The sequence below is a fragment of the Lepidochelys kempii genome, chromosome 6, assembly GCF_965140265.1.
Source record: "Lepidochelys kempii isolate rLepKem1 chromosome 6, rLepKem1.hap2, whole genome shotgun sequence".
NCBI lineage: Eukaryota > Metazoa > Chordata > Testudines > Cheloniidae > Lepidochelys > Lepidochelys kempii.
In genome coordinates, this window is record NC_133261.1 from 103,371,000 (window position 1) to 103,393,140 (window position 22,141).

A 22,141-nucleotide genomic window follows, 5' to 3' on the forward strand; every position below is an offset into this window, starting at 1 on the left:
CAGTGCTACCAGCATCACACTAACTAACTAACTAGTAAGAGTACTACTACTATTATCTATAACTATTTAGCATTCACAAAGAAGCCACTGAGACACCAAAATGTGACCATGCTGAATGCTATGACTCAAGCTGTGGGGAGTGTCACCCTTAAATAGCTTTGAGAAGGACCAAAAGGAGGTGTGAGGTGCATGTGCCGCCTGACAGGTACTGCTCAGCAAAGTTCTCCCTTTTTGGTGTGCTGGACGCATGCACACCTGAGTGGAATACATCTGTGCAACCACTTGAAGAAGAGAGTAGTGTTTCCAAAACAAAATTTATTCCCTAGAATCCCCTACTGTAGTGAAGCTGGGGATGCTGGAAGATCTGGTAGTGGCTACTGAAATAGACATGATCCTTGTCAGTTTCACTTCTGCTCACCATTGAATAGTAGCTGTGAAACTGACCAGACCTGTCATGGAGAGAGAGAGAGACCCCCATTCCCACCCTACAATATCCAACGGACCAGTAACTGGGCACTCACATGTCCCTGTTCCAAAGCAGGCAGAGCGGGGACTTGAACCACATTCTATGTGAGTGCCCCAAACACCTGGTTACTCTGGGATGGGTCTCTTCCTCCATTCACCTCACCTCATTTTTCATCAGAACTTCCATCCTGGATCTGAAAAACCTTCCCAACAAAAGTTTAATCAAAATGGATATGCTTCTGAGGAATTGACATTTTCCATTTAAAAAATGTCCAGCAGGTCTAGTGCCATTCAGTTCCCACTGTCCTTCCTCTCTATTGTTGCAGAATCCACAGTTGTACACCGCAGTTTCCATCAAAGTATGTTAGTGGTGCTATAATGCTCCACAAGCCCTGCTGTAGATCCGGTATATAGGAAAGAAGATTTTACCCTGAGCAAGATGAAAAAGATGAAGCTGGCATATCACTAACTGTCCTGTCTGTAAACTTACCTCTCTTTGATCTTTTGTAGTATTGATTATTTAAAGTGACTGATAGAAAACTGAACAGAATGTACAAAATGAACAGTATTGATAGCACGCATGATCCCAGAACATTCAGCAGCAGTGAAATGATTACAGAAGACTTACTTTTGATCCTGCAAAATAATCTCTCATTCTAGGTTTGCTGGGGTCAGCATTATAAAAGTTATCAGTGAGTGGAAGAGCTATTCCCAGTTTAGATGGAGGCCTGTAGTTTACCTGTGTATAATACAACAGAAGAGAGATGGATACGGAATAAATATACATTCAGATGTAGTCAAAAGGATGATACAAGAGTTTCTTAACATCAGAATAACTGGTAGAAGAAATGCATATGGTATTAATACCACTAAGGACACAAAACAGACCTGTTCATTTATTTTTATCACATTTCCATGTCCACTGTTGTCCCAAATGGAAAAGTATCTATCTCCTTAAAATATATGTATTATAAATGTTTAATAAAATGAATTATAAACCAAGTGGACTCAATTTTCAAACATGGGCATCTAAATGGAACATTCAGATCCTATATTTGAACGTTCAAATTGACACACACACACATTTGACATGTCTATATGCTGATCCTCGTAAGGGATTTGGTTGTCTTATTTAGGCATCTATGTTTGAAATATGGGTCTAACAATGTGCAAAGTTTTGTATACTTTGTATCTTAAATACAATTAAGATATTACAGAATTGTCCAATATTAAGTCTGATCTAGAATATTTCACATGATTAAAAAGCCATGTTAGAAAATGAACCATTCAGTCATATGAATTGGCGATGTGTATAAGATAACCAATGTTAAGAAAGAAGTATTCAGTGGTCAAGTTAATAATACCATAACTCAGTGACTTGGTTCTCTGTCTTGCCCCTCTCCCTGCTTCCAATCCCATTTCAGAGCTCCTGTATCTGTGGGGTTTAGGAATCTTGAGAAAAAACAAAATATTCTGGAGGAAAGTAGAAGCCTTGAAATCATAAATTAACATGTAGTGAGAGGATCTGCATGACTGGAATGTTAAAAGCAATGATTATAACCTATTTAGAAAACACTGAGTGGGCAAAAGGGGAAGGGAGTGGTTCTGTATGCCAAAAATGGCATTACCTGTTTCCAAGTCACTGACAACTTGGAAAAAAAATGCTCTTGAATGCTTAGAGATCAATGTCCTAGCAGATGATAATGCCCAAGATAGGATACTAATTGGTGTCTGCTTCAGACCACCAGATCACACTAGAGAACAGGATGACCTACTCCTGTAGTGCCTATCTACAAAGTGTCTGGAAAAAAAGATGTGAGTTTCATGGGGAACTTCAATTTGAGTCTCATGCTACCAGTACTAAAACATCCTTTGAATTTCTAAATATTATAGATGAGAATTGCTTAACTCAAACAGTGCTGCATACAACATGGGGGAATTCTATGTTAGCCCTCATCTTGACAGATAAACAGGGATTGATTACAGAACTAAAAATTAATGGAAGCTTAGGTACAAGTGATCATAACTTGATCATATTTGCAATATGCAACAGAAAAAAAGTCCAAATCAGTAAGACTTGGTGCTCAAAAAGGAGCAGTTTCACAAAGCTGAAAATAATTATGAACCAAATCAGCTGGGAGGAAGAATTTCATCAGAAAAAACAATGATAATTGGAAATTGTTTAAGAACAATTATATATTAAGCAATTCCCAATTATCGTTGTTTTTTCTGATTAAATTCTTCCTCCAAGCTGATATATATAACAAATGGAAGAAAAAGGAAGTCAACAGTAATAAATATAAATCAGAATCTAAGACTTGTAGAAAATTGATAAGGGAAGCCAAGGGACACAAGGAGAAATTTATGGCCAGCAGAGTTAAAGACAATAATATAGTAAGTTTTTTTTAGCAAAAAAACTTAACAAAAGGAAACCTAACAATGGTATTAGTCCATTATTAGATGGAAATGATACAATTATTAATAATAATGCACAAAAGACAGAAGGATTCAATATATATTTCTGTTCTGAATTTGGGGAAAGCAGATGATATTGTCATCATATAATGATGATGATGATAATGATGATACTATTTCCATTCCACTAGCATCTCAGAAAGATGTTAGACAGCAGCTATTAGAGTTAGACATTTTAAAATCAGCTGACAACTTGCACTGAAGAGTTTTAAAAGACCTGATGGGGGAACTTCCTGGACTGTGAATGTTGATTTTCAGTAAGTTTTGGAACACTGGGAAAGTGTCAGAAGAAAGCTAACATTATCCCAATATTTAAAAAGTGTAAATGGGATGACCTGGATAATTATAAGCCTGTCAGTCTGACATCATGCTCAAATAAGTTGGTTAGTCTCTAAGGTGCCACTAGTACTCCTTTTCTTTTTGCGAATACAGACTAACACGGCTGCTACTCGGAAACCAGTCTGACATCAGTCCAAGGCAAGATAAAGGAGTGGTTGATACAGGACTTCACTGATAAAGAATTAAAGGAGGGTAATATAATTAATGCAAATCAACACGGGTTTATGGAAAACAGATCTTTTCAAACTAATTTGATTTTTTTAAAAAAAATGAGATTACAAGTTTGATTGATAAAGCTAGTTTTGTAGATGAAATATACTTAGATTTCTGCAAAACATTTGAGATGATACCATGTGATTCTTTGTTTAAAAAGAACAGAATGATATAAAATTAACAAGGCACACATTAAAAGGATTAAAAATTGGCTGATTGATAGATCTCAAAATGTAATGGTAAATGGGGAACCATAATGAAATGGATGTATAGTGGGGCCCCTCAGGAATCAGTTCTTGGCCCTATGCTGTTTAACATTTTTATCAATGACCTGGAAGAAAACAAAATCATCACTGATAAAATTTGCAGATGACAGAGAGATTGGGGGAGTGGTAAATAATGAAGAGGACAGGTCACTGCTACAGAGCAACCTGGATCATGTGGTAAACTAAGTGCAAGCAAACAATATGAGTTTTAATATGGTTAAATGTGAATGTATACATCTAGGAACAATGGATGTTGGACATACAAGATGGGGGACTCCATCCTAGGAAGCAGTCACTCTGAAAATATATGGGGGTCATGGTGGACAATCAGCCAAACGTGTCTCCAAGGTGATGCTATAGCCAAAAAGGCTAATACAATCCTGGTATGCATAAACATGGGAATCTCAAGTAAGAGTAAAGAGGTTATTTTACCTCTGTGTTTGGCACTGGTGTGATCACTGCAGGAATACTGTCTCCAGTTCTAGTGTCCACAATTCAAGAGGGACATTGATAAATTGGAGAGGGTTCAGAGAAGAGCCATGAGAATGATCAAGGGATTAGAAAACATGCCTTACAGCGGTAGCTTCAAGGAGTTCAATATATTTAGCTTAACAAAGAGAAGGTTAAGGATGACTTGATCATAGTCTGTAAGTATCTACATGGTGAATAAATATTTGAAAATGGGCTCTTCAGTCTAGCAGACAAAGGTTTTACATGATTCAACAGCTGGACATTGAAGCTAGACAAAGTCGGACTGGAAATAAGGCGTAAACGTTTTTGAAGTGAGATTAATTAACCATTGGAACATCTTATCAAGGGTCATGGTGAATTCTCCATGACTGGCAATTTTTAAATCAAATTTGGATGTTTTATAAAAAGATATGCCTGAGTTCAATAGTAATTATTTTGGAGGAGTTCTATGGCCTGTTATACAGGAATTGAGACTTGATGATCACAGTGGTCCCTTCTGGCCTTGGACTCTACAAACATTTTGATTTACTCAGCCTAAACATACTAAATATTGATGGCATATTTGTAACAAAATATAATATTTTTGGATCCAACTTTCAAGCCCTGGACTCTAATTTTACACACACATTTTTGTGCACAACTAAATTATCTACAAAAATATGTTGACACCCGTTTATTTATTCACTTCCTCAACTTTTGTGCGCAAATAAGCATGCATCCACTTTTTCTTGTGAAATCAGTGTCTCACAAGTGGTTTCACAAAATGGGAAGCTGAACATTACTCCCTTTGGATATAAATTTGCTTACTACTTATCTTTCTTACCGGCAACTGTTTTAAGAGTTTGAAACCATATGGGTCTTTTGGGTCCCCATGAAGCCAATTCTGGGCAGAGATTGAAACTGGAGAAATGTAGTGCATTGATTTACTGTACGAACAGCCACTCTTCAGTGTTAAGACAATTGTTGACACACCACAAACAAGTGATGCTTTTGTGAGAACAACAGCTATTGAAGATTTACCCTGTGGAAGTTCATATGGTAAAAATAAATGAGTACATCCAAAACATATACAATATACCATTGCAACAGGGGTGGGCCAACTGTGGCCCAGGGCCCACATTCAGCCCTCCAGATGTTTTAATCTGGCCCTGTAGCTCCTGTCAGGGACTGGGATCCGGGCTTGCTCCGGCTCCTATGCACAGGGCAGCCAGGAGCGCCCACATGCTGCCCCCAACCCAAGTGCCGCCCCTGGAGCTCCCATTGGCTGAGAACCACAGCCAATGGGAGCTGCAGGGGTGGTGCCTGTGGATGGGACAGTGCACAGAGCAGCCTGGCTGTGCCTCTGTGTAGGAGCCAGAGGGGGGACATGCTACTGCTTCTGGGAGCTGTTTGAGGTAAGCACCTCCCAGAACCTGTACCCCTGACCCCCTCCCATGCCCCAACCCCTGCCCCAGCCCTGATCCCCCTCCTGCCCTCTGAACCCCTTGGTCCTAGCCCAGAGCACCCTCCTGAACCCCCATCCCCAGGCCCACCCCAGAGCCCTCACCCCACCGACACCCCAACCCTCGATTTCGTGAGCATTCATGGCCTGCCATACAATTTCCATACCCAGATGTGGCCCTCGGGCCAAAAAGTTTGCCCATCCCTGCATTACAGTGAACATAGAAAATAAAGCTAGAAATGGCCTATAGCTCATACAGTCTTCTTCAGAAATGGTCTGTACCATTAGACACAGCAGTGCTTCATAATTTGTTCTGACTGGTTTGCTGGGTGGAGTTCAAAGGGATGATTTTAACCTATATGACTTGATACCATTTTTCTGGAGACTTTTGTATTAATTTAGATGGAATATATGGGGCCAAAAAGTCAAAGTTGTTAACATGACCCATTCACCGTTCAACATTAAACAGTTTTAAACAAGGTTCGGGATTTGGTATACAGAGACCTCAGCCTGCTTAGTACCAGGGCAAACACATTACAAATCCTTTTTAACCTTTTATTAAAAATACAGAAACAGAAGGGAAAATAGTTAAAGCATTTGAAATGTAAAGCATTAAATAAAGGTTTCCTTTTAACAACATCCCTTGTTCCCTTTCCCTTTAGTGGGGGAGAATCTTTAGAAGGACCCCCACCACCTTTGTCTGACAGTCTCTTAGATGGAATTAAAGATGGTAATAAATTGTTCTTTTGGAGAAAAGAGAAGAACTTAGTTGTGATGGGCTGGAGCTGTTGTTAAAGTCCAAACCCCTTTCCTAGGAGACAAAACATGACAAACACACACAAGAAGGAAGAGAAAATAACAGTAAAGATGGAAAATGCAGCTTCTGTCCCTGGTGTTGAATCTCACTTGCAACCACACTGCTGAATAAACAATCTCATCAGCCACTTGGAGACCTGGCATACTTGTTCCAGTACTGGACAATGTAGGATATTGCTTTTAACTGCCTTTCTAGACAAAAGCTTATAGCAATGTTGCAAAATATATAGTCCCAACTGGCTAAACCAAATGCTTATTCAAGAGAAGAAAAAGAAGAGAGATGAAATTAATGAAAAGATTTAGCCAAAGCCGGTGGAAGTGGTTTTGTCATCTGGGTCCCTCTCTCTGGCCCAGTCTGGCCAGGACATCTCAAGATCAGGCTGACAAAAGCACAATGGTGTCACGCTAGATTCCAGGAGATGGTGGGGATAGCACCCATGATGGTGAAAGCTCACTCCTTCCTCTTTCATAGAATTATAGAAGATTAGGGTTGGAAGAGACCTCAGGAGGTCAGCTAGTCCAACCCCCTGCTCAGAGCAGGACCAACACCTACTAAATCATCCCAGAGAGGGCTTTGTGAAACCAGGCCTTAAAAACCTCTAAGGATGGAGATTCCACCCCCTCTCTAGGTAACCCATTTCAGTGCTTCACCACCCTTCTAATGAAATAGTTTTTCCTAATAGCCAGCCTAGGCCTCCCCCACTGCAACTTGAGACCACTGTTACTTGTTCTGTCATCTGCCACCACTGAGAACAGCAGAGCTCCATCCTCTTTGGAACCCTCCTTCAGGTAGTTGAAGGCTGCTATCAAATCCCCCCTCATTCTCCTCTTCTGCAGACCAAACAAGCTCAGTTCCCTCAGCCTCCCCTCATAAGTCATGTGCCCCAGCCCCCTGATAATTTTCGCTGCCCTCCGCTGGACTCTCTCCAATTTCTCCACATCCTTTCTGTAGTGGGGGGCCCAAACCTGGACGTAATACTCCATATGTGGCCTCACCAGTGCCAAATAGAGAGGGATAACAACTTCCCTCGATCTGCTGGCAATGCTCCTACTAATGCAACCCAATATGCCATTAGCCTTCTTGGCAACAAGGGCACACTGCTGACTCATAGCTAGCTTCTCATCCACCGTAATCCCCAGGTCCTTTTCTGCAGGAACTGCTGCTTAGCCAGTCGTTCCCCAGCCTGTAGCTTGCATGGGATTCTTCCGTCCTAAGTGCAGTACTCTGCACTTGTCCTTGTTGAACCTCATCAGATTTCTTTTGGCCCAATCCTCCAATTTGTCTAGGTCACTCTGGACCCTATCCATACCCTCCAAGTATTTACCTCTTCCCCAAGCTTAGTGTCATCTGCAAACTTGCTGAGGGTGCAATCCATCCCATCATCCAGATCATTAATAAAGATGTTGAACAAAACAGGCCCGAGGACCGACCCCTGGTGTACTCAGCTGCCAACTAGACATCGAGCCATTGGTCACTACCCGTTGAGCCCGACAATGTAGCCAGCTTTCTATCCACCTTATAGTACATTAATCCAATCCATACTTTTTTAACTTGCTGGCAAGAATACTGTGGGAGACCGTATCAAAAGTTTTGCTAAAGTCAAGATATATCATGTCCACTGCTTTCCCCATATCCAGAGAGCCAGATATCTCATCATAGAAGGCAATCAGGTTGGTCAGGCATGACTTTCCCTTGGTGAATCCATGTTGACTGTTCCTGATCACCTTCCTCTCCTCAAGTGCTTGAAAATGGTTTTCTTGAGGACCTGCTCCATGATTTTTCCAGGGACTGAAGTGAGGTTGACTGGTCTGTAGTTTCCCGGGTTCTCCTTCTTCCCTTTTTTAAAGATGGGCACTATATTTGCCTTTTCCCAAATGTCCAGGACCTCCCCCGATCGCCATGAGTTTTCAAAGATAATGGCCAATGGCTCTTCAATCATATCAGCCAATTCCCTCAGCACTCTCGGATGCAATAGATGTGGACTTGTGCATGTCCAGCTTTTCTAAATAGTCCTTAACCTGTTCTTTCACCATTGAGGGCTGTTCACCTCCTCCCCATACTGTGTTGGCCAGGACAGCAGTGTGGGAGTTGACCTTGTCTATGAAGACAGAGGCAAAAAAAATGATTGAGTACTTCAGCTTTTTCCACATTACCTGTCACTAGGTTGCCTCCCCCATTCAGTAAGGGTCCCACACTTTCCCTGACCACCTTCTTGTTGCCAACATACCTGTAGAAACCCTTCTTGTTACCCTTCATATCCCTTGCTAGCTGCAACTCCAGTTGTGTTTTGGCCTTCCTAATTACACCCCTGCATGCTCGAGCAATATTCTAATACTCCTCCCTTCTCATCTGTCCAAGTTTCCACTTCTTGTAAGCTTCCTTTTTGTGTTTAAGCTCACCGAAGATTTCCCTGTTAAGCCAAGCTGGTTGCCTGCCACATTTACTATTCTTTCTGCATGTCTGGATGATTTGTTCCTGTGCCCTCAATAAGGCTTCTTTAAAATACAGCTAGCTTTCCTGGACTCCTTTCCCCCTCATATTAGTCTCCCAGGGGATCCTGCCTATCAGTTCCCTAAGGGAGAAACTCTGCTTTTCTGAAGTCCAGGGTTCGTATTTTGCTACTCTCCTTTCTTCCTTTTGTAAAGATCCTGAACTCAACCATCTCATGGTCACTGCTGCCCAGGTTGCCATCCACTTCTCCTTCCCTTACTGATTCTTCCCTGTTTGTAAGCAGCAGGTCAAGAGGAGACCGGCCCCTGGTTGGTTCTTCCAGTAGTTGCACCAGGAAGTTGTGCAATTACAGTTACTGGTACAGTTGTGCAGTCATCAATTACTGTGTTCACTTCCGTCCATCTGAATTCCCTCCCTCAATCTTATTTTTTTTGAAGAACCCCAAAAGGGATGACAGGTGAAATAGTCCATCCCCTCATTATTTTGTCCAATAGGACTAATTTATGACACACGATTTTGGTTAATTGATTTCTGGTTCCACACTTCTCTTGGTTACCATGCATGATCTTAATAAAGTCCCTGACGTAGATCAGTAGGCCTTTTTGTTTGGACTAATTCAGTTTGTCTCCCTTTTGCACCTTTCCCATCAATATTTGTATAGCTTATTGTGACAGTTTATGAACTTGCCCTCACTTCTCACAGTTGAGCTCACAATTGTGATACATGTATATGTTTAATTATCACAACAGCTGCCTCTCTCTACATGTAAAAGGACTATGGTTGTGATCAGCAGGGTACTCAAGCTATCTGTTTTAGACAGGAAGGGGAATGGTGGGGGATGACAGGACATGCTCTGTGAGGCGTCCTTGACTCAGGAATTCACTCTCCCACTTAATCTACCACAGCCCACGCTTGTTAATTTTCCGGACATGCTGTAAAGGCCATTCTTTTTGAACCAGGATACTTTGGGGAAAGGGGTGAGTTAGGATTATGACATGATAAAAGAGGGGTTGTTCTGATTAACAGAATTAATGTGGGTACATATAGCATATGAACTTGTGTAGACAAGTCATTATCTCACTAGTGCTGATTTTATTTTAACGTGCTTTTGTTGTGCTTGTGAAAGAGCCCACAGCAATGGAAGGGGCAGTGAAAGAATAAAAAAAACTTTACAAAGGGGTAAGTTTTTCTTGAGTTGCTCCACATTACCTGACAAATACTGCCTTTACCCCAACACCAAACACACGGAAAGGAAAAAAAGCGAGTGTCAAGGTGAAACCTGATGGGTTACTCTCCCATCATTAATCTAAGATTTCCATGCTCTGGCATGGCAGTGTCACTTCCCCATGGGGCATTCACACTGATATTAATCGGTCCTAAAGCCTACATTCTGATCTCCATTAATCTTTCACACCTCATAGGCAATATGCTCATGTAGACCCACAAACAGACAACTAGGATAACAAGGTCTCTGCCCTGAGGAAGTTAGAAAATAAACTGTATTGATAATGAATAATATGAATGAATAACAAAGTACACTGTGGGCAGAGATGCAAGGAAGAACAAACAAGTGAAAATGAATACTGCACTTTGAAGTAATTTTATATTATATATACTAGATAGATAGATTCCATTCCATTGCCATTCCATAGGTGGAACTCACAGTGACATGTATGAGAACTTCACACAAGGACTGAGGGTCAACAGAAAATAGATATTCACAAAATTTTGATAAAATGTTGAAAATGTTTCATAGCAAAGTCCTTTAACAAAGATATTCTTCATGACCCAGTCACTTCATAAGTGTAAATTCTCTCAATGTATAATCATCTGCTCTGTCCCCCTTTATCAAAACTCTGCTAAATAAAAAATGAAAGATACTATTGTAGGAGCCAGTATGTTACTCACTACTGGTCTACTCTTACTTGTTTGAAAAAACTGTTAGTGACAGAGAATTTCATCGTGTAACTATCAGTGTCATCCCAGTAATCGTTTGTCTTCACTTTAAATAGGGATGGATTTCCAACTACTAGCTTCATTAGTGGCATGTGAAAGACTGGATAGTCTGTGAAATCAAGCACAGAAATGAAGATCATAATTACTTGAAGCCACGTGCTCCCTTACTATAGGAAAACTCAATTGAGGAACAATTAAGCCCAAGACTCAAAGTTTGAACTCGGAGTTGCCACCTAATGCTCCACTCAAAGGGAAGAGATTTGTGTCCATATGGAGTGAACAGGGAAGAGTTATCCCCTACTCACAGCTCTGTATGTTCTCTTCCTCAACATTAGGAGTTGCTTCTTAATTTGGCCGAACAGGTCAACTAACCTGTTACTGTAATGTGTCCTCACACAGATGAGTGCAGATTTTTGTGGGAACCATATCTCAGAATTTCCTGACTTTTTCCTCTCTGGCCTCCCTGCATCTCATCCCACTCTTTCCAGTCTGGGCTGCTTTTTAAAATTATCTTCCTGTCTCACCATTCGATCATGTCACTCCCATTCTCTTTGAATCAGACTTCCTCTCACAATCTAGCTTCTCACCCTCATTCTCAGTGCTCTGGCACAATTCTATGCTGGCCTGTATCTCAGCTCTCATTTCTCACCAATATCGTTACCCTCAGCAATGCAACTTTGGTATGCTTCACCCACCTTGGCCTTTGCACCTTTTTCCATGCCACCTCTTATGCTTAGAATATCATGCTTCTTGTTATTTTCCAAACAATCATTCTTCATTCCATTTCTTTGTTAAAACAGAATTCTGCCACAAAGCTTACCAACATTAATCCATCAATGCAATGTGTGTGTGTTAAAAGGAAGAACTCTGCATCACTTTGAAATTTGACCATCCTCTGCTAATATATTGCACTATGATGGGATTTTCAAAAGCACCTAAGTAATTTAGGAGCACAAGTCTCATTAAATTTTCCAATGGGACCTGTATATCTCTCGGAATGCTTTGGAAAATCCCACCGGATGTTACGTACCCCTAATTAGGATGTAAAATCCTTGCCTAGGTACTGTGCTGCTCTTTGTTTTGTACATCATCAACCACATTATCATATGGTTAAAATTTTCAACCTGGGATTGAATTGCAGATTTAGGGTCAAATCCTGTTATGAAATACACCCATGCAACTCCATTCACTTACATAGGCATGTATGGGAGAGATCTATACCGGGGATTCTGATAGTTATTTTTTAATGGCTTGAGCTGGCAAACATTTATATATGTAAGTAACTTTATTTATGTGAGGACGCTCTTCACATGACTGAAGCTACTTCATGTGCAGGAACCAGTCCTAAAGTACTGACACTAATTTTCTAACACTCTCATCAATGGTTAATTTTCTTTGATTCTTACTGGGCATCAAAAGGCAGCTAGTCCCTGAGGATAGGCTATGCCCAGCTCCCTTGGACTAAGAAGGTGAGTCTAATGTACCCAGTTAAAGAGGGCTGAGCTACCCCTGTACCTATAAAGGGTTGGTAGTGGGCAGGAAGAGGAGGGATTGATTGACACAGGCTGTGCCTGGGGAGGGAGAGCCACACTGGAATACAGAAAAAAGAAAAGGAGTACTTCTGGCATCTTAGAGACTAACCAATTTATTTGAGCATAAGCTTTCGTGAGCTAATGCTCAAATAAATTGGTTAGTCTCTAAGGTGCCACAAGTATCTCCTCACTATATTTTCCACTGAATGCATCTGATGAAGTGAGCTGTAGCTCACGAAAGCTTATGCTCAAATACATTGGTTAGTCTCTAAGGTGCCACAAGTACTCCTTTTCTTTTTGCGAATACAAACTAACACAGCTGCTACTCTGAAAACTGGAATACAGTTAACTCCTGGTAGGTACCCTGGAACAAAGTAGGGGCTGGTGCCCTGAGGCTGCTCAGAACTGAGAGCCTGACAGAGGGCCCTGAGAGGGGTGGAGCAGCAACCTGAAAAAAAAGACTGAATTAAAATTGTTTTTCTGTTTATTTGATGGTTTCTATTAAGAAAGTAAGCCTCCTTGCAAGACAATGGGCATGGCAGCATATATTTTGGAGGTGGGGAGAAGCCTGGCCCAGCGACACTGGGGATTAATACAAAAGTGGAAAAATCACCCATACGGTACTATTTACATGAAAAACTGTGTTTAATCATTCTGGCCCCTGGCACTTCATGTTCTCTTTCCTGTTATTATTTTATTCCATTGGTTTGATTTAGTCATACATCTATTTGGCCAACTATTTTAAAAGTATGGTTCAAAAGTCAGGGTATCATCTGGTGCTTATATGTAATTGAAAAATCAATGAACACACATTTTAAAAGAAAAAAATCAGCTTCACCTTTGCATTAAATTTCTTCAACCATATTTCTCCAAGCATGTCAAAAGCTACTTGTCTTTGCTGAGAACAGAGGGCCAGATCCAATGTTCACTGAAGTCAGTGGAAAGACTGCCATTGACTTAATGAAATTTGGATCATGCCTTAAGTCCATAGTGTGACATTGCACTCCATTTGCTTTATGAAAATATGCTTATGAATGTGAATATAATATAACTGGAATATGCTTTATGCAAAAGGCCTCTTGTAAGGTATCATTACAAAGCTTATAATCTGCTGAGTGTGTTCATCCTAGTTGTATGCATGTATCATTCTTGTATCTGAATCTTGAAATATGAAGTATAACTCTGAGGTCCTATTGTAATTATACAAAGTGTGGGCCATTAATGGTGGTTTAGAATCTTGATGGCTCCCATTGACTAGGACAATTGGTTGTAAATGGCTAATTTACCTGCAAGCCTTCCTGTGTATATTTGAGCCAGCCCATGGGTCATGAAGAATGAGGTCTCACAGGGACATGTGATCATGTCAGCTGATAATGAAATCCATCTTAAATCTAGTACTTTTCCATTTAGAAGGAGGGGGTGGAGACTCAGAGAGACAAAATATTCCCACCTTGTGCCAAAGCTATAAAAAGGGGTGGAGCAGGACAAAGGGAGGGCCAGTCATGAGAAAACCCCTAGTTAACACCTAAGATGTCTGCTGGAACTAACAAGGACTGTACCAGGGGAAAGGATTGGGCCCAGACTACGAAGAAGTCTAGTCTGTGAAAGAAGCTTATTGGAACATCTCTGAGAGCAAGATATTACCTGTAATCAATTTCTTAATGTATTAGGCTTAGACTTGCATGTTTTTGCTTTATTTTGCTTGGTAACTTACTTTGTTCTGTCTGTTCTTACTTGGAACCACTTAAACCAGAGGTGGGCCACATCCGGCCCACAGGACCCTCCTGCCCGGTCCCTGAGCTCCTGGCCCGGGAGGCTACCCCCAGCCCCTCCCCTGCTGTCCCTCCCTCCCCTGCAGCCATGCGGCCAGTGCAACGCTCTGGGCGGCTGGGCAGCGTGGTTGCAGAGCGCGGCCTGACCCGGTGCTCCGGGTGGCGCGGCTGTAGCGCCACCGGCCACTGGTGCTCCAGGCAGCACAGTAAGGGGGCAGGGAGCGGGGGAGTTGGATAGAGGGCAGGGAAGTTTGGGGGGTGGTCAGGGGCCGGGAGTGTGGATAGGAATCAGGGTGGTCAGAGGGGAACAGGGGGGTTGAATGGGGGCAGGGGTCCTGGAGGGGGGGCAACCAGGAAGGGTGGGGTTGGATGGGGCGGCAGGGGGCAGTTAGGGGCAGGGGTTCCGCGGGCGGTCAGGGGACAGGGAGAAGGGGTGGTTGGATGGGGCAGGGATCCCGGGGGGGCAAGTCAGGAATGAGAAGGGGGGTTGGATTGGGTGGCAGGGGGCAGTCAGGTGTGGGGGGTCCAGGGTGGTCGGGGACAAGGGGTGGTGGAGGGGGTAGGAGTCCTGGGGGGGGCCGACAGGGGGGGAAATTGGATAGGAGGCGGCGGCTGGGCCATGCCTGGCTGTTTGGGGAGACATAGCCTCCCCTAACCGGCCCTCCATACAATTTTGGAAACCCAATGTGGCCCTCAGGCCAAAAAGTTTGCCTGCCCCTGACTTAAATCCTACTTTTTTATACTTAATAAAATCACTTTTGTTTATTAGTAAACCCAGAAAAAGTGATTAATACCTTTGGGAGCAAACAGATGTGCATATCTCTCCATCAGTTTTATAGAAGGCGGACAATTTATGAGTTTACCCTGTATAAGCTTTATTCAGAGTGAAATGGATTTATTTTGGGTTTGGATCCTATTGGAAGCTGGGTGCTGGAATCAGGTAACCTGCAGAGCTGTTTTCACTTAAAGCCTACAGCTTTTGGGGTGTGGCCCGGACCCTGGGTCTGTGTTGCAGCAGGCTAGCATGTCTGGTTCCACAAGGCGGGGTTCTGGAGTCCCAAGCTGGCAGGGAAAACAGGCTCAGAGGTAATTTTAGCACATCAGGTGACAGTCCCAAGGGGTCTCTGGGACCGAACCCTTCACATATAAGAAGTTTTAAGTTTTAAAATTAACCCAGTCATGAGTGCAAAGCAAAACCATCTGTCAAAATGTTGTAAATGTTACAATGGCCATACTAAGGTGCTTGGCTTTGGGTGTGAGGAGAGAGTGGAGGTAAATAGAATATGGTTCAAAAATTTCTTTTTGTCCAAAAACAACCATGTATAATTTCAGTTTATAATTCCACCAAGTGGCAGGGGCTTGAAATGTAGGACATTGTCTTCATTGGAGTTACTCCAAATTTACATCTAACTGAAATCAGTATCTGGCCATTATCATGTAAAATTCACCCAAACCAGCCTCATATCTATTTTACATTTTGTGTTCAGACTATAGAGCTCAAGAAATAAAAACAAAATTCAAAATGTCTCACCTGTATCAACAGGGGTTACTCTGAATCCAAAATTGAAGGTTTGGGTAAGATCCAAGTATTTAATGGCATTCAGTGGTAGATTATCATCAAGCTCTCGTACCCAGTATCTACAGGTGCCTACTATAATCTTCCATTTTCTTCCATTCGTAGTGCCAAAGTCATACACAAACCACATGGCTGACCCAAAGGTTCTGTTGAAAGGCACTCTCTCAGGCATGGTAGCATCTGCCAAAGCAGTCAGATTATCCAGAACTTCAACAATCAGGAAGCTGCTAAAGCCAGGAATCACCACAGTCTTCTCAATATCAGAAGATTTAAATGGAGTAGTAACAACCTTCAGCCTACCATTATAATCTAAATTAAGAAAACAGAATAATTACATTTTCTGTTCAGTAATTTTTAGTTTGCAAATCTAGGGCCAGATTATGGCACCCTTAGGCCTGGTCTACACTACGAGTTTATGTTGGATTTAGCAGCGTTAAATCCGAATTAACCCTGCACCTGTCCACAAAACGAAGCCATTTTTTCGACATAAAGGGCTCTTAAAATCGATCTCGGTACTCCTCCCCAACGACGGGATTAGCGCTGAAATTGACATCGCCGTTTCGAATTAGGGTTAGTGTGGATGCAATTCGAAGGTATTGGCCTCCGGGAGCTATTCCACAGTGCACCATTGTGACCACTCTGGACAGTACTCTGAACTCGGATGCACTAGCCAGGTGTACAGGAAAAGCCCCGGGAACATTTGAATCTCATTTCCTGTTTGGCCAGGCGAGCTCATCAGTACAGGTGATCATGCAGTCCCAGAATTGAAAAAGAGCTCCAGCATGGACCGAATGGGAGGTACTGGATCTGATCGCTGTATGGGGAGAGGAATCCGTGCTATCAGAACTACGTTCCAAAAGACAAAATGCCAAAACATTTCAAAAAATCTCAGATGCCATGAGGGACAGAGGCTACATCAGGGATGCAACACATTGCAGTGTGAAACTTAAGGAGCTCAGACAAGCGTACCAGAAAACCAAAGAATCAAATGGATGCTCCGGGTCAGAGCCCCAGACATGCCACTTCTACGCTGAGCTGCATGCAATTCCAGGGGGGGCTGCCACCATTACTCCACTCCTGTCTGTGGACTCCGATGATGGGGTACTCTCCACCATGGCTGATGATTTTGCAGATGGGGAAGATGAGGAGGAGGAGGACAAGCTTGGGGAGAGCACACAGCACACCGTTCTCTCCGACAGCCAGGATCTTTTTATCACCCTGACTGAAATGCTCTCCCAACCCAACAAAGCCGGAGAAGGGACCTCTGGTGAGTTTACCTTTTTAAATATAATACATGTTATAAAAGCAAGCGTTTTTTAATGATTAAGTAGCCCTGAGGACTTGGGATGCATTCATGGCCAGTACTGCTACTGGAAAGTCTGTTAACGTGTCTGGGGATGGAGCAGAAATCCTCCAGGGACATCTCCATGAAGCTCTCCTGGAGGTACTCTGAAAGCCTTTGCAGAAGGTTTCTGGGGAAAGCAGCCTTATTCCGTCCTTCATGGTAGGACACTTTATCACGCCATGCTAGTAACAAGTAATCTGGTATCATTGCATGACAAAGCCTGGCAGCGTATGGTCCCGGTGTTTGCTAGCATTCAAGCAACATCCATTCTTTATCTCTCTGTGTTATCCTCAGGAGAGTGATATCGTTCATGGTAACCTGGTTGAAATAGGGGAATTTGATTAAGGGGACATTCAGAGGTGCCCATTCCTACTGGGCTGTTTGCCTGTGGCTGAAAAGAAATCCTCCACGTAGTTAGCCACGCGGTGGGATGGGGGGCCATTGGTGCTGAGCTGTTCACGTTTGGCTAGCAGGAATCTTCCCCGATACCAGCCAGGTGGTGGGGGAAGGGGAAAAGCAATCATCCCAGAGAATTGGATGGGGCAAGGGAGTTAGTTTGGTTTCTGCTGCTGCACGTTAACAGGAAAACTGCAGCACTAAATGGCCAACTCAACGGGCTTTGCTTGGTATGGGAAAGGAGGGGGCTGCTGTTATGAAGGTTGCAGAAGCCGAAAGACTATGGCTTACCACGGCCGCCTGTAAGCCGAATTCTGTTGCCCAGCCCTGCATGTGGGATCTCTAACAGCAAAGCCGCAGGCACTCAATATAAGATGCAAAATGCGACCTTGTATCAAAATCACATGTGCTATGTAATGTGAATAGCGTTGTTCACCGTGAAAGAGTATAGCCATTGTTCTGTAAAATGTATCTTTTTAAATACTTCACTCCCTTTTTTCCTCCAGTAGCTGCAAATGTTTCAAGCCTCCCTCCTCTGTCCCAAAGCCTATCCCAGATAAGGCAACGAAAAAAAACGCAAGCGCGATGACATATTCTCTGAGCTCACGCAGTTGTCCGGCACTGACAGAGCTGTGTGGAGGGACACAATAGCAGAGTACAGGATGGTGGTCGATGAACGTGAGGAGAGGTGGCAGCAGGAAGATCAGAGGAGGCATGAGGAAATGCTGGGGCTACTGTGGGATCAAACGGACATACTCCGGCGTCTGGTGGACGTTCATGAATGGCAGCAGGATCACAGACTGCTGCTGCAGCCCCTGCTTAACTGCCCTCCCTCCTCCCCAAGTTCCATAGCCTCCTCACCCAGACACCCAAGAACGCGGGGTGGGAGGCTCCAGGCACCCAACCACTCCACCGCAGGGGACAGCCCAAGCAACAGAAGGCTGGCATTCAACACGTTTTAAAGTGGCCTTTTCCTTCCCTCCTACCCTCCTCCCACACCCCACCCAGGCTACCTTGTGAGTTATCTCTCTATTTTTATAAGCAATTAATAAAGAATACATGTTTTTTAAATGATAGTGACTTTATTTCCTTTGCAAGCAAGCTGTGATCAAAGGGGGGTGGCTTACAGGGAATTTAGAGGCAACCAAAGGGGCGGGTTTTCATCAAGGAGAAACAAACAGAAGTGTCTCACAGTATCCTGGCCAGTCATGAAACTGATTTTCAAAGCTTCTTTGATGCGCACCGCTTCCTGCTATGCTCTTCTAACCGCCCTGGTGTCTGGCTGCACGTATTCAGCGGCCAGGCGATTTGCATCAACCTCCCATCCCGCCATAAATGTCTCCCCCTTATTCTCACAGAGATTGTGGAGCACACAGCAAGCAGCAATAACAATGGGAATATTGGTTTCACTGAGGTCTAACTGAGTCAGGAAACTGCACCAGCAACCCTTTAAACATCCAAATGCACACTCTACCACCATTCTGCACTTGCTCAGCCTACAGTTGAACAGCTCCTGACTACTGTCCAGGGTGCCTGTGTACGGCTTCATGAGCCAGAGCATTAAGGGTTAGGCTGGGTCCCCAAGGATAACTATAGGCATTTCAACATCCCCAACAGTTATTTTCTGGTTTGGGAAGTAAATCCCTTCCTGCAGCCATTTAAACAGACCAGAGTTCCTGAAGATGTGAGCGTCATGAACCTTTCCCGGCCATTGCACGTTGATGTTGGTGAAACGTCCCTTGTGATCCATCAGTGCTTGCAGCACTATTGGAGAGTACCCCTTGCGGTTTATGTACTCGGCGGCTTGGTGCTCCGGTGCCAAGATAGGGATATGGGTTCCGTCTATGGCCCCACCACAGTTAGGGAATCCCATTGCAGCAAAGCCATCCTCTATGGCCTGCACATTTCCCAGAGTCACTACCTTTGATAGCAGCAGCTCAATAATTGCGTTGGCTACTTGCATCACAGCAACCCCCACAGTAGATTTGCCCACTCCAAATTGATTCCCGATTGACTGGTAGCTGTCTGGCGTTGCAAGCTTGAACAGGGCTATTGCCACTCACTTGTGAAAACTGTGAGGGCTGCTCTCTCATCTTGGTATTCTTGTGCTTCAGGGCAGGGGAAAGCAAGTCACAAAGTTCCATGAAAGTGCCCTTACACATGCAAAAGTTTTGGAGCCACTGGGAATCATCCCAGACCTGCAACACTATGTGGTCCCACCACCCTGTGCTTGTTTCCCGGGCCCAGAATTGGCGTTCCATGGCATGAGCCTGCCCCATTAACACCATGATCTCCAAATTGCGGGGGAACGCAGTTTTAGAGAAAAGTGCGTTCATGTCCTCATCACCATGCTGCCGTCGCCTCCTCGCCTGGTTTTTCAGGTGCTGGTTCTGCATACACTGCACGATAATGTGCGAGGTGTTTGCAATGGTCATAACTGCTGCGGTGAGCTGAACGGGCTCCATGCTTGCTGTGCTATTGCATCTACTCCTGCTTGGGCAATCCAGGGAAAAGGGTGCGGAACGATTGTTTGCCATTGCTCTGATGGAGGGAGGGGTGACTGACAACATGGCTTACAGGGTTGGCTTATAGGGTATTAAAATCAACAGAGGGGGTGGCTTTGCAAGAAACAGAATGGCCCCCTCAAGGATAGAACTCAAAACCTCAAGGATAGAACTCAAAACTGGGTTTAGCAGGCCGTTGATTTCACAGAAGGAGGGAGGAGAAAATGAATACAAAACAAATCTGGTCTATTTCTTGTTTTGATCCACTTAATCTATCTTTATACATCTTGCTGGCAGCAGACTGTGCAGTACGACCGCTAGCCATCGTTATCTCCTGGGTGCTCGGCAGAAGACGGTGCAGTATGACTGCTGGCCATTGTCTTCTGCTGGCTTCAGATTAAAAGACAGTGCACTGCCAGTAGGACTGAATCGCCATGAGACGAAACTTAAAAGGGAAATGACCTGGCTGAGTCACTCCCATGTTTGCCCAGGCGCCCGACCTCATTGAGGTTGGTTAAAAGAGCACCCAGGACTACGTCGACGACGGCTACCAGTCATACTGCACTGTCTGCTGCCAAAAGGCAATAAACTGCTGCTGTGTAGCAATGCAGTACCACATCTGCCAGCACCCAGGAGACCTACGGTGACGGTTAGCTGAGTGGGCTCCATGCTTGCCGTGGTATGGCGTCTGCACAGATAACTCAAGAAAAAAGGCGCAAAACGATTGTCTGACCTTGCTTTCATGGAGGAAGGGAGGGAGAGAAGGGGGGCCTGACGATATGTACCCAGAACCACCCGCGACAATGTTTTAGCCCCATCAGGCATTGGGATTTCTACCCAGAATTCAAATGGGCGGTGGAGACTGCGGGAACTGTGGGATAGCTACCCACAGTGCAACGCTCCGGAAGTCGACGGTTTCCTTGGTACTGTGGACACACTCCGCCGACTACATGCACTTAGAGCATTTGTGTGGAGACACACACAATCGACTGTATAAACACTTTCTACAAAACCGACTTCTATAAATTCAACCTAATTTCGTAGTGTAGACAAGACCTTACTCAAATTGAGCAGTACCTTATTCCTTCACTGGTATGTCCATATGTAAATTAACATATTATTCAGTGTGACTCATGGTGTCAGAATCTGGCTCGTAATTTCAATAAAGAATGCTCATAAGTAATAGTTTAGAAATAAAACCTCATATTGGATTTCAAACATCTGTGTTAGTTATAACTGTGACACATTTTATGAAACATAGGCTCTGATAGTGTGAAATGCCGTGTGCCTCCTCTTACCATGACATAAGAACTGCACTACCAATTCTACTCCAGCATGGGGTTTTGATACTGAGGAAATCCGTGGGTGGTTTGTGTACAGCAGCAGGAGGCAGCATCCAGCCCTAGGTTTACAGAAGGGCATTTTTGGGTGGGTGAATTTTCAGCTTTCAGTATTGATACAAATGACCATTTCTGGAATAAGTTTAAGGGTGGCAATACACTCTCTTTCAGTGGCACCATTTCAATTGCTTATAATTTATTGTATATAAAATTTCTTTAAGTATATCATAGTAATTTTTCCTCTTGGAAAACTAAGTCTATGGCATTTCTTAAAAAAACAAAACAAAAAAACCCCCATTTTGAGTGGAGTTCAAGCTAGACTCCATTAAAAAATTATATATCTATATTAAAAAAAACAGACACTTTTTTCATGCTTGTATAACTCCAGGGCAGCTCTTCTGAACTGGTTGTAAAATTTCAGTTTCAGCCGGAGGCTGAGAAAAAAACATGTGGACTTACAGACTCAAAGGAAGTCTTTAGAGGGAGTGAAAATTGGGGTTTAGAATACAATGGCTTTTCAAAATATGTTAACGATGGATGTAATATTGCTCATTTGGCTACTCTGAAAGAAAAATGAGGAAGTCTGCAAACAACTCACAATTCTCAGCACGTTTGTGCTTGTAACACTCTCTTCCTCCACTCTTTATATGTCACTTGTCTCCTTAGATCTTCAGGGTTTATATATCTTCATATGTGTTTGTATATCATCTAGTACTATGGGGCCTTTGGACACTATGTAATATAAGCATTACATATGAATATTTCTTACCAATAATTAACAA

At 43.3% G+C, this 22,141-nt stretch overlaps 1 protein-coding gene across 1 annotated transcript in view; it reads right to left on the bottom strand.

Moving 5' to 3' along the window:
• The window catches only part of CATSPERB (cation channel sperm associated auxiliary subunit beta), a 101,612-nt gene that overhangs the window by 28,097 nt on the left and 51,374 nt on the right, over positions 1 to 22,141 (bottom strand). The window contains exons 18-21 of the mRNA XM_073350352.1: positions 15,730 to 16,083; positions 10,864 to 11,003; positions 5,053 to 5,250; positions 1,094 to 1,204 (exon numbers count right to left, since the gene is read on the bottom strand). Coding sequence (XP_073206453.1) covers positions 1,094 to 1,204; positions 5,053 to 5,250; positions 10,864 to 11,003; positions 15,730 to 16,083 — 803 coding nt within the window. The remainder of the gene's footprint in view (positions 1 to 1,093; positions 1,205 to 5,052; positions 5,251 to 10,863; positions 11,004 to 15,729; positions 16,084 to 22,141) is intronic.